Source organism: Hyperolius riggenbachi, chromosome 1 (genome assembly GCF_040937935.1).
Source record: "Hyperolius riggenbachi isolate aHypRig1 chromosome 1, aHypRig1.pri, whole genome shotgun sequence".
Classification (NCBI taxonomy): Eukaryota; Metazoa; Chordata; class Amphibia; order Anura; family Hyperoliidae; genus Hyperolius; species Hyperolius riggenbachi.
Genome location: NC_090646.1, coordinates 218,887,765 through 218,907,380, shown reverse-complemented (window position 1 = coordinate 218,907,380; position 19,616 = coordinate 218,887,765). Strand labels below are relative to the sequence as shown.

The following is a 19,616-nucleotide window of genomic DNA, read 5'->3' as shown; positions in this document are numbered from 1 at the left end:
TCAAACTGATCATGTGCTTCTCCATGAGTTCTCCAAGGCTGGGCCATCTCTAATAGGCAGTACTGGGAAGCTAGAACACCACATGGGAGTACTGGAGAACTACAACACCACCACACAGGGGATACTAGAAAGCTAGAACACAACATAGAATATTCTGGAAAGCTACTACACCACACGGGATATTCAGTGGCGTAGCTAAGAAGCTGTGGGCCCCGATGCGAGTTTTATATGGGGCCCCCAAGTACTCTATACCTAACAATTGATGGTGTGCACCATAACCTGCCAAGGACATCCACGGTGTCAGAGGTGCAAAAAAGGGGATGGGAAGCAGCTTGTTAATAATTACTATCATTTAAAGCATCTATAGAAGTGATTATTATAAGCAGAGTACCAATAGAGAGCTAATACTGCAGTTGAGGGAGGGCCCTGATGCGGTCGCAACCTCTGCACCCCCTGTTACTACGCCCCTGGGGATATTATAAGCTAGAATTCAGTAGAGGGGGTGTTGAAAGGCCAGGGCACATTACCACCATGAACACTGTAATCTTATTTGCTTCTGGTTGCACATGTGATTTAACCTTCTTTGAACCCCACAGACCTCCCTAGCTACAGCTCTGCCTCACTTCTCCTCTTAGCTTTCAAACTGCTGGAATGGCACCTCCATTTAGAACTTCTGACGTTCTCTCTGCTAACTCCTTGTTACACACCCTCCAGTGCTTCCACAATTCCACTAAAACAGTACATTACTAAAGTTGCTATTAACATGCTAGATGCAAAAAAAAAGGCCAATTCTCCATGCTCATACTCATAAACCTGTCCTTTGCCTTTGATGCTGTGGAACATTGCTGCTGCAAATTCTCTCATAACTAGGGTTCACGGGCCTAGTACATTTGCTTTTACCTAACATCTGTACTTTCCAAAATTGCTGTACCACAAGGTACTATTCTTAGACCGTTTTTCCATCATGGCCTAGGATAATTAATACACTCTTTTGGTTTCTAGTTTTACCGCTACACCAATGATACCCAAACCTTTTTCTCAGCTCCTGACCTCTCTACAATATTATTTAAAGTCTTTGACTGTCTATCTGTTATTTCTAAATTCATGTCTGCTAGTTTCCTCAAACTTAAAGAGGCAATGAAGCGAAAAGAAATAAAACATTTGGAGCAGACATAAGTCTAATATTTGTTTCCAGTACAGGAAGAGCTAAGAAACTCCAATTGTTATCTATGCAAATAGCCATTGAGCTCCACGACTTTTGAAAGTCACAGAGAGCTCTGACTTCTGATTAGGTTATCTCAACTGTTTTGTGTTTTTCTTTTGCAGAGAACAGTTCAAGACAGGTCAAAGGTTCACTGCCTGTTCTGTAAAATTATTTAGAATGCTGAGTAATGTGTAAACTGCAAATATTAGAGAATGGTGCAATGTTATTAAAAAAAAAAAAAAAATTTAAAAAAAGCTGTATAACTGAAAATAAAAATATGAGAATATTTTTTTTCGCTACCAATGTTCTAGTAATTACCCCTACTATACAACCAATTCATGATATCATATTTTTTTTTCTCGCTTCAGTGTCTCTTCAATATGAGTAAAACAAAGGTTGTGATATTTAGACCATTTATTTCTGACTGCCCACCTGTTGATAGCTTAAACATTTAAAACACCCTCAACTTCTAGCATTTGAGTTTGAGCTCTTATTTAAGCCATGTATTACTTTATAAACTACCTGTGCTATAACAGAGCGAGATGTCTGTGCAGCTCTTAGCTAGAGATTGTCCGAACAGTTCGCCGGTGGACTGCGAACATATGGCGTGTTCGACCCACCCCCTATATATCATCATGGAGCCAAACTTTGACCCCTTACCTCACAGTCAGCAGACACATGGCAGCCAATCATCTAGCACCTCCTCCTGGACCCCCCATCCCCTATTAAAAAGCAGTTGCGGTGGCCATATTGGATTCATTCTCTGCTGGCTGCTGACTGTTAGTGAGATCAGGGTCAGACTTGCTGCAGATAGGTAGGGAAAACATTAGCTAGGCCTTTGTTCTTGTTTCTGCTTGCAGTGAAAGCACCCCAAACAGCCCTTCTGAGGGCTACTGCATCGGTCTCCTGTGTTTTTTTTTGTTTGTGTGTGACACTCCACAGCCCACTGATACCCAGAGCTGTGTGCACACTACTGCTGTTGTTACATTAAGTTGCAGGTACCAGTGCCACCACCACTCCACAGCCCACACCCAGAGCTGTGTGCACACTACTGCTACTGTTGTTGCCTCATTACGTTGCAGGCACAGAACCACTCCAGTGCATTATTATTTCACTGTATCTTAATAGTACTATTGCATTTCTCTGTGTGTGACACTCCACAGCCCACTGACACCCATAGCTGTACACACTACTGCTATTGTTGCTACATTAATTTGCACGTACAGTACCACTCCAGTGCATTATTTGCAAGAATGTAATGTGAATTTTGCCCTTTAGGGATTAAAAACCCAAATTTGCATCAACTCCCTAATTTTTGGTGGGACTTCTGGTATGGATCCCCCTCTGGCATGCCACAGTAAACCCCTTGCAACAACTTTTCCATCACTTTTGTGGTTGGAAACAGTCTTTGTAGGTTTGAATACTTGGAATAACGGCCGAATTCGTGATTGACTGCCGTGATCAATTCCCGATCACGGATTTGGATCAAGATGTCGGATAGTGAAAAAATGCTCATAAATCAAAGCTATGCCGTGATCACGGATTGTATCCGAGCAACAATGAATTTAATCCCTCAGCTGTGTCAGCTGCCTGCCATGGCAGAGAAGCTAATTGGTAAATACAGGATGTTAACAATATGTCTGCTTCCATGAAAGCAGAAAGTAGACACACTGCAGATTTATTGCAGGATGTGTATCAGCTGTAACAAAGAAATGTTTTTCTTGAAAGGTTATTATGCTGTTGCGTAACTTTTAGAGCAGAGAGGGAGTTCTAAGTTCAGGTCCGCTTTAAGTATATTTGAAAATCACTGGTCTATAGTGTATACAGCACTTATGCAGTCTGGGCCATTATTTTAATTTGTTGAAGGGCAAGATCACTTTTTCTTTTTGTAAGCAACATTGTTTTGGGCTGCTTGTGCTAATGAGAAGAATGAAGTTATTTTTAAGGGCAAAAATTATAAAAAGAATACTTACTATTCTAATTGTAAAGTAAAATCTCTCCAAATAATGACTTTAGAGTGAGGATAATTTGCCCTATTATCTATAGATTCTGCATAGTTTCTTCCCAAAATAGATATTTTAATGCTCCTTGTGCTGAAGCTGTGAACAAGATCAGAAACTATGCATGGGCATACATAGGTTACTGTGTCCTATTATTTTTCCTGTCTCAGAGCCTTAAAAATATTTAAAGCACCACTAAGTCAAAATAAAAGGTTACGATGCATGACATTTGGTATACAATATACAGTCTAATGTTCTACTGTATATTTCCATTGTAAAGTGAAAATAGATTATAGCAGCAGATGGTAACATTATAAAAAATATCTGGCTTGCCTTTTCTATCTCAGAGTCATAAAAAAGTATATACAGTAACTAACTTGAGGGGAAAAAGATAGATTTTAGATTTTTGCTTTAGATAGTAAAAGGCGACTCAACATGGCTTAACATTAGACCTCCATAACTTAAATCTGAAGAATCTAGTTGGTTAAGGATGAAGAGATGTATGGGGTGTATTCACTATATGTCGGTACACTTTATATATGCAGGCAGTGCAAGTAAAGTTTACCAAGCTCTATGCAAATTATCGTATTTTTTGGCATATAAGACATACTTTTTCTACCCAACATTGGGGACAAAAAGTACCTGAGTCTTATATGCCGAATACAGAGAGTAGGGATGCTCATTGGAAATTCCGATTGGAAATTGCATTTCCGCATCGGAAAGCGGAAATCAGTAATGCAAGTGCGATAGGCGGATATGGCGGAAATTTCCGCCGGAAATCGCGGAAATTCCACCCGACTTTAACATCGATTTTCTCAAAAACTATAAGGTCTTTTTGAAAACTTTTTTTCATCCTGTTCACCAGATTCTGTTTAATAAACCCTGAAAATGTGGTGTTTCTAGGACTTAAAGGGATACTGTAGGGGGGTCAGGGGAAAATGAGGGGCTTCTAACGGTCCCCCGCAGACATCCTGTGTTGGCGCAGCCACTCACCGATGCTCCGGCCCCGCCTCCGGTTCACTTCTGGAATTTCAGACTTTAAAGTCTGAAAACCACTGCGCCTGCGTTGCCGTGTCCTCGATCCCGCTGATGTCATCAAGAGCGCACAGCGCAGGCCCAGTATGGTCTGTGTCTGCGCAGTACACTCCTGGTGACATCAGTGGGAGCGAGGACACGGGCGTGCAGGCGCAGTGGTTTTCTGACTTTAAAGTCAGAAATTCCAGAAGTGAACTGGAGGCGGGGCTGGAGCATCGGTGAGTGGCTGCGCCAACACAGGATGTCTGCGGGGGACCATTAGAAGCCCCGGGTAAGTTCAGCTCATTTTCCCCCGACCCCTCTACAGTATCCCTTTAAGGGGGCTTTGCTATTAACCGCTAAAGTCAGCTGATTTTTACTGTAATGTAAAATGCAGAAAATCTGCATCTGACTATTTTCTGCATTTTACATTACAGTAAAAATCCGCAGATTTTAGCGGTTAATAGCAAAGCCCCCGTAAGTCCTAGAAACACAAAATTTTCAGGATTTATTAAACAGAATCTTCTGAACAAGATGCAAAAAAAGTTTTCAAAAAGACCGTATAGTTTGTGAGAAAATCGATGTTAAAGTCGGGCGGAATTTCCACGATTTCCGGCAGAAATTCCACATCGGAATGCGGAAATTGGCAGCGGAAAGCGGAATCGGTAATTGGCAATGGCGGAATGGGGATTTACCGCGGAATTAGAAATTGGCATTCCGACCATCCCTAACAGGGAGTCCCCAACTTATAGATGGCTGCCAAAACGAACTTCCAACCTGCCTTATCATCAGTAGAAGTCGGCACTAGGAGAGCCATTGATTAAGTAAGCCATGCTGCTGCTTCTCATAGTTATACACGGGGCAGAGGAGGACACAGGGGGGGGAAGGTGGCAGAGGAGGACACGAGGGGCAGAGGAAGACACAAAAGGGGGGCAAAGGAGGACACAGGAGGACATAATAATTGGGGAAGAACATCTATAAGGTGCTCCTGGACCATGGAAGCACCAGGTTTAGTATATACGCTGATCCACCTTTTGCGTAAGGTTTAGTATATAGTTTCCCACCTGGTTTTTGCCCTCTAAACCTAGGTGTGTCTTATAATCTGGAACGTCTTATGCGCCGAAAAATATGGAATAGTATGTCACATGTTATGTAATTTACAAACAGCCCCATAAACTTTATGTGTGCTGTCTGCACATATAAAGTTACCCAATGTATAATGAATATACTCCTAAAGGTGGCCACACACCATACAATTAAAAGATCCAATTTTTCACCAATTCCATAATTTCGATCGGTTGTCCCGAAAAATCGAGAGCTTTTCTTTGTTTTCTGTTGATAAATCTGATCGAATTTCCCATTTTATTCAATTTATGGAGATTGAACATGTTGGAAATTTCAGACCAACTTTATCAAGAATTGTATGGTGTGTGATAGATTGTCAATTACTTGATGTACAGTTCCAATCTATTTTTTTCTGAGCTTTCAATTATTTTATTAATGAGTGGGGAAAAATGTAACATATGTGTGTGGTACATTGTTCAGATTTTTAAATTGTTACAATCAGTCAGAAAAATGTATTGCTATTCTTGGATTGAACAGATATTAAAAAAAATGTATGGTGTGTGGCCACCTTCAGGGATATGGCCCACTAAAGAGATTTTAGCACTGATGATCGCTGGTGATTCCAAAATAACTATGCTAATAAAAGTCAATGGAGGTAAACCTACAGCACATAGGGATGCTGCAAAATCGCTCTGAAATCGCTGTATGATATTTATTTTGCAACAATTTACTACCTAAACCAGCAAAAAAAATTGCAATCACTAGAAATAAAATCGATATAAAAACTGCTGGAAATTGTTTCAGAAATTTTACAGAGGTTCCGTTCCTCTGTAAAATCTCCGTTCCTCTGTCGATCTCGATCTCTAGTCGCGGCCTCATCTCAACACGACAATATAGAAAGGACACAGCTACCAATTCCCTTTTAAGGGCGGATAGCTTCCATCCCAGTCATACAATTACAGGCATGCCTACGGGGCAATATTTGCGCGTTCGGTGCAATTGTTCAGATGATGGGGTATTTAGGGAAGAGGCGGACGGCCTGAGATCTAGATTACGACAAAGAGGATATAATGATAAGACTCTCACTAAAGCCTACAAGAGGGCTGATGTGAGCTCTAGGACACCTCTCCTTACTGGAAATAGACATTTAGTCAAAAAGGGAGAACAAGTCTCTAGGTTTTCAGCACAACATTGTGAAATTTCTAGGATTATGGAAAAGAATTGGCATATCCTTACTAATGACACTAAACTGACTACTTTAGCCACAGATACCCCCCTTTTTTCAATTCGCAGAGCACCCTCGTTACGGGATCTTTTGGTGGATAACCATTTTTTGGATCGCCAAACCACTACAAAGCATTGTAAAATCATGGGCACTTATACCTGTGGCGGAAGCTCTGTATGCCGATATATACAGGTGGGCAGTTCAGTTCGACTACCGGATGGTAGAAACTGGTCTTTGTCACATTACGTTAATTGTAGTACAACCCTGGTAGTTTACTTACTATTATGCCCCTTTTTAAGTGGGAAAAACTAAAAACGAGTTTAGCTCGAGAATTTCGCAGCACATTACTAGTATTAAGAGCTCCAACATGACTAATCTGACCCAGGTAGCCAAACATTTTCAAACTGCCCATGATGGTAAATTCCAGTTTTTGCGGTTTATTGGTCTAGATAGGATCCATAACTCATCAAGGGGTGGTAATATGGACCGTTTACTCCTACAGAAGGAGGCTCAGTGGATATTTGATTCAAATGCAACAAAATATCCAGGTCTGAATGAAAATACAAGTTATGTTCCCTTCCTGCCACTTTAGTGTGGGTCCTCTCTCTTCTAGTGCACCTCTGTGCCACTGCCTCTGTTGCTGCACCTCTCTGGGCTGTGCGCTGGGGGTTGTTTGGTCCCCACCGGAGCATTTCATACACTCTATTTGACTATTACATGAATGTTATGATTTATAGCTGATTCCATTAAACCATGGCTTTGCCAGGTATATGCCTCCTTGGAGTGACGGTCTGCAATTGCATTCTGTCATGCCCTATAATGGAGGCAGTTTTTGCTAAGTATTTATGAATGAATGTGTTGTTGCCTTTTAAAGTCATTCATTTTTGAATAATGTTGTATGTAGCATTTATTGCTATTTATGTTTCTATATTTAGTGATTTAGGTTTTGTGCAATTTACCTGGGACATGCATGCTTTTCGCCCCCGCCGTCCGGTCCGGCTGCTGTTTGGCCTTTCCCGCCCCTTCCCGCGGGGCTTGGCAGACGCGCCAGGTGAGCCTATTGGTGGGCTCGCCCATCGTGTCGGCCTGCCCCGCCCGCATTGGCCCGCGGGTGGGGGCAGGAGGGACCGTTTGCTGCTGCCAGATTGGAGGGCGGTAGGCGTATAGTGGACGCGTCACCACATTAAGACACGCCTGCTGAAGAAGCCTGCGAAATCGATTGAGGACGCCGTCCTCAGCCAGGATGGTCTCCTCCTCACATCCCAGCCCTCCGTAACCCCGGGATCCATTTGCTCATCATAACCCCGCCGAGCCACGCACCTATACCGCCCCTTGTTCAGCTGTGACTAGCCCAAGCCTGGGATCACAGTGAGAGCCTGCCCGGGCAACTCTGTTTACATTGGCAGTTTATATGCAGCATACCATGCTACCGCTTTTGCCACTGCTTTGCTGAAATTTCTCTGAACTGTGTCAGATTGAGCTTGGCTGGTTTGCAACTGCTCTATACATGAACTGTAATATGATGCAACTTGATGTGACCAACTTTGTCTATGCAACACTAAATGATTGCTGAGTATGCATGTGCCAGCTAACCTGCTTTACACGTGCTGATACCCTGGATTGCTGAGGACACCTTTTTGGCGGTGTGGAAGTTGTTCATTCGCAAATATCACTGGGAGTATCCATTTTATGACAGCAGGTTGACATTACAGCAAGCAGTTTATGAGACAGTGGGATGGACATAGCGCAACTGTGGCCGCTGAACTGAAGTACCATTATATGTGATCCATGTTATTGGCTTGGCACTTTTGACCACTCTTTGTGCCTTGGAATTATCCTGCATGTGTCAGGACTGACTCTTTAAGCTGCGCAGCTTCAGTGTAGATCCCTGTGCACAGGAATATAAACAAGATTTGGGTTATCGTGGAGGGTATTCTGGGTCTGGGTGAGGGGTGGTGGACTGTGGAGTGGTTTACTGTCATGTGCTTTTATATATGTCAATAGAAGTTTTTGCAAGTGGTAAAATATATAGGGTTTGTATTTTTATAAACCCTATATTTGTTTTCAATCAGGACACACCCTCCCTATATTCTATCTCAAATGGTTCTTCTTGTTTCAGAAATCGCTAGCACAAAATGCTGAGTGATTGTGATCTGTAGTTGGCGCCCAGCCTTACAAACATTTACCAACTTGTTTTTAATATTGACAGTAAAGAAAATTCTCCCAGATGAGGGGCACATTATAATAAAATAAAATGAAAATCAATTCCAATATCTTTCCACTCTAGTCAAAGAAAAATAATTCCTCCTCTTGAAATTGTGCTTTAATATAGGTACGCCTAATAACTATGCAGTAAGTGTAATTGGTATAATTTTGCATTTAAAAAAGCATTTATTTTATAATGCACTTATAGTGTGGCGTGCATTTATATGTTTTACGTGTTGTGAGCATATTGATGTTTTATTGATTGTTTCCCCATCTTTTGCCATTTCCTCTTCTGATTCAGAAGTAGAACAGAGATGTGTGGTGTCATACAGATTACTGATCTCTGAGTAATAGATGGCCTGCTCTCCACACTCTGCCAGTCAAATATAGACTTGTAGATATCTGCAGGCACAATCAGGCTGCTATAATAGAACAGATGTGGGCCGTAACTCATACTTCACCCTCCATCAATGAACAGTAACTGCTAAGTCATTTCTGTGCAGCATTTTGCAAGCTTGTGTTTGCCTTATGTACTGTATTCCATAAAAGATATTATTGTAATCTGTTTACTTGAATGTTGGTATAATGTTAGTATAAGGCTGTGCACCTCTATTCCACTTTAATATGGGTCTAAAAGCAAAGTGTTTCAGAACTGAAAGCTGATATGTATGGCAGTATATAGATAGGTGAGATAATCAGGATGACAGCCAGATATAATCTCACAGAGCATTCAGAAAACATCAAGACTCCTTTTCATACTGAAATAGCACAGAGCAAAGATTAATGATGAATAGCACAAAGGTAAAAATCACTTCTATCGTAAAATACAGGGAAAATCCCCCTAATGAACACACACATTTGAAAAAAACTACTGTATATATCCCTATAAAAAGGCATAGCATATTTGTGGTGTTCATACATCTGGCCTGTAGATGGCACAGTTCTAATTCTGTACTAGATAAGATTATCTATACTGCTGTGAACCGTTAGTTCCTGTTATGTTCTGGCTAGGAACACTGAGAACAGCCATGATGCAGGTTGCAAGCACCAAAGAAGTTGACATGCTTGCAGATCCAAATCCCCTGACCTTTGGGGATTGCAGCAAACTGGAGATCCAGAAGATGACCCAGCACCATCAACAATAATGTATTAAGCTCTTTCATTCAAAGCATCAAAGATAAAGGTAGGGTACAGCGTTAAGAAAGAGGCTAATGCATCAAAATAGCAACATTTCGGAAAGACACTCTCCCTTTGTCAAGTCTGCCCTGATTGGTCGACCCAGCACTGCTGTCTCTTTTGTGATTGGCTCATTGATTTGGAGCCTAGTATTTAAATGGCGGATGTGTGATTAACTTGTCAGAGGCTTTGCAGGCTTGACAAAGGGAGGGTGTCCTCCCGAAACATTGTTATTTTGATGCATTAGCCTCTTTCTTAATGCTGTACCCTGCCATTATCTTTGATTCTTTGAATAAAAAAGCTTAATACATTACTCTTGACGGTGCTGGGTCATCTTCTGGATCTCCTGGCTAGGAACACTGAGTGAAGATACTACTGCTTATGTAGAGAGTTGGTGAATCCTGTAAATCTATATATATAATAGAGTAAGTGCCTCAACCTTCAAGCAAGAAGAAGAAGTAGTGCCCTGCCCCCAGGGCCGGTCCAAGCAAGAAGAAGGGGCTGGTCCAAGCAAGAAGAAGAAGTAGTGTCATATCAAACCAAGGGCAAAGAGGGGTAATTTGCATATTCAGTAGCAGTGCATTGTGGTTAGCCACAAGTGTTCACTTATAGATGAATTATTGCAGATTTGCTTCTGTTTTAAGAAGGAAAATTACACCAAGCTTTGCTTTTTTTTAGTGGGAGGGCTTTTTGGTCTCTTTTATCCTCCTATACATTATAGTAGTTTGAGTCACCCTGAGCTGCTTGGTTACTCTGTTGTATTGGTCCAAGCCCTATCGCATACAGCCACATCAATCCCTGCTATGTACCGAAGAGGACCAAACGGCTAAAATAGGCTGGCACATGTGGGTTTGATGTGGCTGTGTAAAATTTAAAGCTATAGGCTTGCTATACACCAGTAGTTCTGGATGCTTTCTTGGATTACTAAGGGTGAAAAGGAATTATTTGCATATTTAGTAGCAGTGCATTGTGGGTAACCACAAATGTTCACTTATAGCTGAATTATTGCATATTTCCTTCTGTTTTAGGAAGGCAAATTACACCAAGCTTTGCTTTTTTTAGTAGAAGGTCTTTTTGGTCCCTTTTATCCCCCTATACATTCCGAGTGGTTTGGGTCACCCGGAGCAGCTTGGTTACTCTGCTGTACTGGTCCAAGCCGTATCTCATACAGCCATATCAATCCTTGCCATGTACAGATGAGGACCAAAAGTCTGAAACAGGCTGTCACATGTGGGTTTGATATGGCTGTGTAAAATGTAAAGCTATAGGCTTGCTATATACCAGCAGCTCTGGATGCTTGCTTGGCTTACCAAGGGGGGAAAAGGGGTAATTTGCATATTTAGTAGCAGTGCATTGTGGGTAACCACAAATGTTCACTTATAGCTGAATAGCTGAATTTTTGCAGATTTCCTTCTGTTTTAAAAAGGCAAATTACACCAATACAGTGCGCGGCATTGCAGTGTGTAGTAGGTATCTGTCTTACCCTCTAGACCATTAACCACACTATATAGTAGTAGGTATCTGTCTTACCCACTAGACCATCAACCACACTCAGGGCCAGGCTGAGGCAGAGGCTGGAAAGGCAGAGGCTGGAGAGGCTCCAGCCTCAGGGCGCAGTGTAGGAGGGGGTGCACAATTCATTCAGCTGTCATTCCCAATTGTGTTTGAAGCAAAAAGAAAAAAGAAAAGGTGATACATGGCAGTGACTGCAAGCCAGATAAGTAGAGATTAAGGTGTTGGAGGGGTTGGGGGGTTGGGGGCCCTGGGGCACCTCTTAGTGTAATAGCAATCAGTGTGTGACCGCTGGGGTGGGAGGGATGGGGGGGGCGCACTTTGCTGTCTCAGCCTTGGGTGCTGAAGGACCTTGTCCCACCTCTACATGCTAAAGCTGGCGTAGCATGTACCATACTACCATTATGATAAATTCAATAGATATGCTATGGTATATAAGCATGCTTTTCAAAAAGTACAAATCCTTAATCATGCTACTTTTTCTATTGAATTGATCATAATGGTAGTATGGTTTATGCTGGACCAGCTTTAGCATGTAGTGTGGTTCATGGTCTAGAGGGTAAGACAAATACCTACTACACACTGAGTCCTGGGTTCAAATCCCAGCTATGGTATATAAGCTTGCTTTTCAAAAAGTACAAATCCTTAATCATGCTACTTTTTCTATTGAACTGATCATAATGGTAGTATGGTTTATGCTAGACCAGCTTTAGCATGTAGTGTGGTTCATGGTCTAGAGGGTAAGACAGATACCTACTACACACTGAGTCCTGGGTTCAAATCCCAGCTATGGTATATAAGCATGCTTTTCAAAAAGTACAAATCCTTATTCATGCTACTTTTTCTATTGAATTGATCATAATGGTAGTATGGTTTATGCTAGACCAGCTTTAGCATGTAGTGTGGTTCATGGTCTAGAGGGTAAGACAGATACTTACTACACACTGAGTCCTGGGTTCAAATCCCAGCTATGGTATATAAGCATGCTTTTCAAAAAGTACAAATCCTTATTCATGCTACTTTTTCTATTGAATTGATCATAATGGTAGTATGCTTTATGCTAGGCCAGCTTTAGCATGTAGTGTGGTTCATGGTTTAGGGGGTAAGACAGATACCTACTACACACTGAGTCCTGGGTTCAAATCCCACCTATGGTATATAAGCATGCTTTTCAAAAAGTACAAATCCTTAATCATGCTACTTTTACTATCGAATTGATCATAATGGTAGTATGCTTTATGCTAGGCCAGCTTTAGCATGTAGTGTGGCTCATGGTCTAGGGGGTAAGACAGATACCTACTACACACTGAGTCCTGGGTTCAAATCGCAGCTATGGTATATAAGCATGCTTTTCAAAAAGTACAAATCCTTAATCATGCTACTTTTTCTATTGAATTGATCATAATGGTAGTATGGTTTATGCTAGACCAGCTTTAGCATGTAGTGTGGTTCATGGTCTAGAGGGTAAGACAGATACCTACTACACACTGTGTCCTGGGTTCAAATCCCAGCTATGGTATATAAGCATGCTTTTCAAAAAGTACAAATCCTTAATCATGCTACTTTTTCTATTGAATTGATCATAATGGTAGTATGGTTTATGCTAGACCAGCTTCAGCATGTAGTGTGGTTCATGGTCTAGAGGGTAAGACAGATACCTACTACACACTGAGTCCTGGGTTCAAATCCCAGCTATGGTATATAAGCATGCTTTTCAAAAAGTACAAATCCTTAATCATGCTACTTTTTCTATTGAATTGATCATAATGGTAGTATGGTTTATGCTAGACCAGCTTTAGCATGTAGTGTGGTTCATGGTAGAGTTGGGCCGAACGGTTCGCCTGCAAACGGTTCCAGGCGAACTTTGGGGGTTTGCGTTCGCCTGCATCAGGCGAACTTTTGTGGAAGTTCGATTCGCCCCATAATGCTCTATTGAGCAAAATTTTGACCCTCCATATCACTGTCAGCAGACATGTTTTTGTCAAACACACTGCTCTCAGTGCTAGAGAACCCACCCACCCTCCTTTCAAGCTAGGTCCTTTATACCATTTGACTCGGTTGTCTGCCTACACTAATTAGTTATGGGACAGCTGCTACACACTCTGCTAGGGAGATTTTAATTGGCCTCCCTCCGCCCTCCTCCCACCTCCCACCTCCCGACCACTATTGCAGTCACAAAGATCAGCTGGACTGCCAGGCAACTGGTATTGTTTACAGGAAACAGCCATATCACTCTCAGTTAAGGTTCCCTTTAAAGGAGAACTGTAGTGAAAGGTATATGGAGGCTACCATATTGATTTCCTTTTAAGCAATACCAGTTACCTGGCTATCCTGCAGATCCTCTGCCTCCAATACTTTTAGCCCTAGACCCTGAGCAAGCATGCAGCAGATCTGGTGTTTGACATTTTTGTAAGATCTGACAAGATTAGCTGCATGCTTGTTTCTGGTGTGATTCACACTACTGCAGCCAAATAGATCAGCAGGGCTGCCAGGCAACTGGTATAGCTTAAAAGGAAATCAATATGGCAGCCTCCATATACCTCTCACTACAGTTCTCCTTTAAGCAACCTAATGGTTCTATTGCATTGAGCATAAATGGTACATTTTAGGCTAGCTTCACTTACTACTGTAGTGGTACAGTGCTTAGGGTGACATGCCCACGACACAGTGAGATCTGGGTTTGATTCCCAGCTATGGTATGATGTATACTGGTTTTTAAAATAGTATAATTCCCTGGCAGAAGAGACCCTCCTCCCTCCGGCAGGAGGGAATAGGTAGAAGGGTGATTAAAATCTTTGTAGCAGCTGTCCCATAACTAATTAGTGTAGGCAGACAACTGAGTCAAATGGTATAAAGGACCTTGCTTGGAGGAGGAGGGAGGGTGGGCAGGTCCTCCAGCAGTGATGTGTATTTCACTCAATTAGGTGTGGCTCCAGGTATTAGACCTTTTGAAACGTGTTTTCTATCATTTTTCCAGCTGATAGAATTTTTTAAAACTTTCAAAGTTCGCCTCCCCATTGAAGTCTATTGCGGTTCGCGAACTTTTTTGCGAACCGAACCTTTCGCGGAACTTCGTGAACAGGGTTCGCGAACCTAAAATCGGAGGTTCGGCCCAACTTTAGTTCATGGTCTAGAGGGTAAGACAGATACCTACTACACACTGAGTCCTGGGTTCAAATCCCAGCTATGGTATATAAGCATGCTTTTCAAAAAGTACAAATCCTTAATCATGCTACTTTTTCTATTGAATTGATCATAATGGTAGTATGGTTTATGCTAGACCAGCTTTAGCATGTAGTGTGGTTCATGGTCTAGAGGGTAAGACAGTTACCTACTACACACTGTGTCCTGGGTTCAAATCCCAGCTATGGTATATAAGCTGTTTTGAAAATCTGCAATTCCCTACTTGATGATATAAGAGGATGGAGGAGGAGGAGGAAAATTCCGTCGGAATTATAAAATTTCCGCGGAATTCCGTTTAAGAGGTATAGGAATTCCGTTCCGACCACCGGAATCGGAATTAGCTAATTCCGGCCGGAATCACGGAATTAATAATTCCGCTGAATTTTCCGACCATGCCTAGTCAGCAGGACAGCCAGGCAATCTGCATTACTTAAAATCAAACAAATATGTCAGCCTCCATGTCCCTCTCAGTTCAGATGTGTGCCTTAAACTAACAAAATAAAACTACAGCCAGTTGGAACTATAGGCATGAATAAACATGGCCGCCTATAGGTTTCACCTTAGGTTTCCTTGAAAAAAAGTATTTCTACATTTCACCTTGAGAGGATAGTTGTCCAAAGTAATGTTGTTACAGCAAATGTACTGTATATACTGCAAAAGTAAAAGCATGCAATGAAAGCTAAAGTAATTGAAAACCATATACATAATTGCAGCCTGCCTTACTGTTCAATTGGATTGCAGAATGGCTACAATAACAGATGTGGCCTTGAACCTACAATGCAGACAATATAGGTCTGGAAATTGTTTAAGGAAGAAATTGTGATCTCTGCTTGTTTGGGAACAACAGAAGAAAATTGTATTAGACTGTAACACTAGAATTGGAATGTAAACAGCTCTATTATGCTGGCTGAAGGCTGTATACTTGTAAGAAGGCTCCTTTGGATTGGGAGTTTTATTTTTCACCGAATGTAGAACATCTGTTTCATATTCACGTTACAGAACCTCAGCCAAGTGTCTTGTGCAGGAATGTTCGAATTTCCGGGAAATCTGTCTGTCTGCATTCAAGGCAGGTACTCGTGTCAATCCAATAAAGTATTTATTGTTTGCTGTTTATTACACTCATGTATACATCAGTGCATTCATTTATAAAAGGATAGGCATGTGTACAAAACGAATGTGAGGATTCATAAAAAAAAATAGGGAGGGACTTGGAATTTATGGAAAATTCAAATAACAATATTGACATTTTAATACTTAATCAAAATAAAAATGTGTAGGTTTAATTTGGGCTAAATACTAACTACCTTAACCTAGATTAATGCGAGCAGTCATTAACCCTCTGCACTTAAAATACATGCTCATCACAGGATGGAACACTAACAGCAATAAAAGCAGCCCCATTCAGGTTTATGTGAAAGCTTTTCCGTCACAGTATTTTAACACTTTAGAAGCCAAATAAAGTAAAACTTTATTTTGCTGCAGGGCCAAATTTTTCCTCCCGCTGGGGAAGTGTGCCTTCCCCAGCCTGGCTGGCTTGGCAGGGTAGGCAAAGTGGGCGGCAGGGAGCTTTCATACATACCTGTTAGCAGCAATGTAATTCCAACATGTCTTCTCTGTTCCAATCACATGATATGACGTGATCGGGATCCAGGAGATCGTGCCAGCATTACAGTGCCACCTGGTGGTGGAAGAGGGGTTATGGAAGAGTCTCTTCCATCTCCTCCATCACCCCTCTTCCACCACCGGGTGACACTGTAATGCTGACACAGTCTGCTGGATCCCGCTTGCATGTCATATCATGTGACTGATCGGGAAGACCTGCTGGAAGTTCAGAGCTGGCAATGGAGGGGAAGGAGACAGGCGGCACCTTTTATACTGTCTTACTGGCTGTGGACCAGCATACAAGCGCAAACTTGTCTCGGGGTTCCCATTGCTTGGGCCCCGTATATTTACCGTTTATTTGCATCATTTATTGGCCTTGATCTTCCGGATGGTGAGCCTGAACTAATACAAGGATTTTTGAAAGTCTTGGATCCTGGGCGTTTCCTGGTCCCTTTTACCACTGAACGGGAGACATACAACCTTATAACATGGGATGTCAGCAGTTGGTAAGCTCCCTCTAATCCTTTGGGTGACGGTCTACCACTTGGATATAAGAATTGAATGACCACTTTGGTGAAATACGATTGATTGTAAAACAGTGGATTCACTTATGATCTGCGCTGACTTTTTTAATAGACTTAAAATTATCCCCTCTACCTTTTCTACTTTTTACAAGTATTAGAAAGGGTCAGAAAATACTATAAAGAAAGTTTGCTGTAATTTTATAAAAGCAAATATCTAATACAATTTAAAACATTTTTTATCTTAAATATAAATATGCAATTATTTATCCTAGAACACTAGCAATAGAAAATGGGCTATACTGGTTAGAGAGCAGAGCAGCAGCAGAATACATGAGTTTTGGAGTCAGTAGCAGACACAAACATGTGACTGGTCCTACAGCGTTAATTCAGGATCCTGTCCATATACCCAGTTTCCCTGCTGCCACAAGTTCAGTAACTCCTGCAAGCAGCTCCCACATTCTACTTGCTATGTAACTCCTTGTGTTTTGACATATGAATTATCTTTAATATGGTTCTTGTAGTTGTGCTGTGTTCTTTGCTCTACGATAAGAAATAAAATCTGGCTGTAGCGTACATCTCTGTACCTGTGACCTGTGGAAAGTGACACACATCATCATTTGCTTCCTCCTTTCACTGTATGGATTCCATAGCAAGAACAGAACAGACCTATTTTCTCTGCGTCAGCATACCTCTTAAAGCAATGGGCAGCAGTGAGCACCCAGCAGCTGCTGATTAGAGTAGCTCCACATAACAACCTTCCATCAGTGTGAGACGATTTCAGCCTCAGAGCCACCTGCCAGGGCCATCCACCTCTGTTTGGAAACAAATAATGGTTGCTTATCACAAAAGACGTGAATAGAGTGTGTGTGTGCGCGTGTGTGAGTGAGTGTGTGTGTGTGTGCGTGTGCGTGTGCGTGTGTGTGTGCAGTCTTATGTGGTTACTTTTTATTCAAAACAATTTCTGATTTCACACCAACCAGCAGATATGTTTACTGTATGACAGCTAATCATCATCTATAATAATCTGTATGACAGCTAATCATCCTCTATAATAATCTGTATGACAGCTAATCATCCTTGATAATAATCCCTAACTGTCCTTGCAACATCCTCCTCCTGGCTGTGTGTCCGTGGTTTTGTGCTACTGTGCATGTGTAGCCAACAGGAGGAGGATGGGGACACAGGGAGCGGGTGGCCATTGGTGCGCGCAGCGGGAGCTTGGCCGTGCGCGGCGGGGAGTGTGGCAGGGAGTTCGGCGGGGAGCGCGACTGTGCGTCCTGATGTCATAGCCCTAGCGCCCGGCGGGCTAAATGACTATTGTATAATATAATCTTATAATTATTTCCAAGTTGGCCACTTTGTGTCTGTATGTCCTTCTGTCCCCTCCTGCCCATTTCAAACTGATTGGCTGATCAGATGGCACACATGCGGTGGGATGGCGCATGCGCACATGTGGAGGGACAGCGCACATGACAATGAGAGATGTTGTGCGAATTCCTGCCCCATGCAGCGTAGAGTGTGCCACCAGCTAGTATAACATAATATATAGTTACACTAGGATTTACTCTACAGAAAAGATAGTGATAAAGCAGTGATAGTATGTTGACACTGGGGCCATATGCATTTCACTTGTTTTCCTGAGTTTTCTCCTAGGTGATATTTTTACACCTTGTCATAAAATGCTTTTTACACCACCAACAAGCAAGAACATCCTCAAAACAATTTTGAGTACTGACTTTTGGGTACTTTTACAATAATATAAAATTCCTAAAAGTTATTTTAAAGAGGATATGAAAATTATCTCCTAGGAGATAACTCAGATGAAAAAGTTATTTGCATATGGGCCCATGTATTCTATGCAATTCCAGGTGATAAGATTGCTCCATGTAAAGTTTCTTATCACCTGACCATCGTTACCAGCAAATTGAACTGCCTGCTTTACCCATGCAATGCTGGAGTGAGAAGGTCCTAACTCAGGCAAATGATACTCATTTGCTTGAGTTTTGCTCCTACCTGCCAGGTGATGCTGGAGCAATATTCAGAACCACAGCACTATTGCTCCATTGTAATATATCACACTAGCCACTACACTGCCAGTTAGCAGTGGGTCTGGAAGAGGTGCAGCGGACATCAAGAGTGTGGTCCCCAACAAACTCTCAACATCCACCATACCTCTTTCAAACCCACCAATAACAACTAGTACAGTGTTGGGCACCCCAACACACTCCTGACGTCTGCTGCTTGCCACTGCTACAATGCTGGGCATCCCAGCACTCTCTCAGTATCCACCACTATATGTCAGGCTCCCTGGTACACTTGCACCTCACTGCAGCTGCACCAACCTACCAGGACCGCCTCTGTTGTTCTTTGCTGCTATTTCTTAAAATGTAAAATAAGAGCCCAGGCATAAAGCATTTACAAAGCTCCCACCGGGGTGCTCCATTGATCCACTAAGATGCATATGAGCCCATTGTCATTGTTCCACTGAGTGGACCAATGAGAATCCTCCTCAAAATCCCTGATGAGAGGCAAAGCTGCAGAGCCATCACCCTCCAGAACATGGACCCTCACTTCAGATTGTCTTGTATTGCTGTTTAGAAGTCATCCTTCAACCCGCAGTTTATGGAGCAGAAAAAAGCACCCCCTTAACCACAGTCATCCTGAGCACCTTAAAGTGAACCTCCGGACTAAAAATCTACTCAGCAGAACTGAAAAGGCGTGGTGTTTCTTTAACAGTTTCACAGCATCAGAGCTCTGTTTTTTTTACCAAAGCATCATTTTTAGCTGCTTTTTTACCTAAGCTCCACCCATCAAAGAAAAAAAGCCCGGGCTTTTTTTCCCTGATGCTGTGCAGAGCATGATGGGATTTCCTATATTGTTGTTCACGTTGCCTAGCAACTGGGAGG

General features: G+C 42.1%; 1 protein-coding gene across 1 annotated transcript in view; it reads right to left on the bottom strand.

The window, feature by feature from the left end:
* PRSS12 (serine protease 12) overlaps nt 1–19,616 on the bottom strand; it is a 218,342-nt gene that overhangs the window by 30,531 nt on the left and 168,195 nt on the right. The window contains exon 11 of the mRNA XM_068280625.1: nt 17,400–17,522. Coding sequence (XP_068136726.1) covers nt 17,400–17,522 — 123 coding nt within the window. The remainder of the gene's footprint in view (nt 1–17,399; nt 17,523–19,616) is intronic.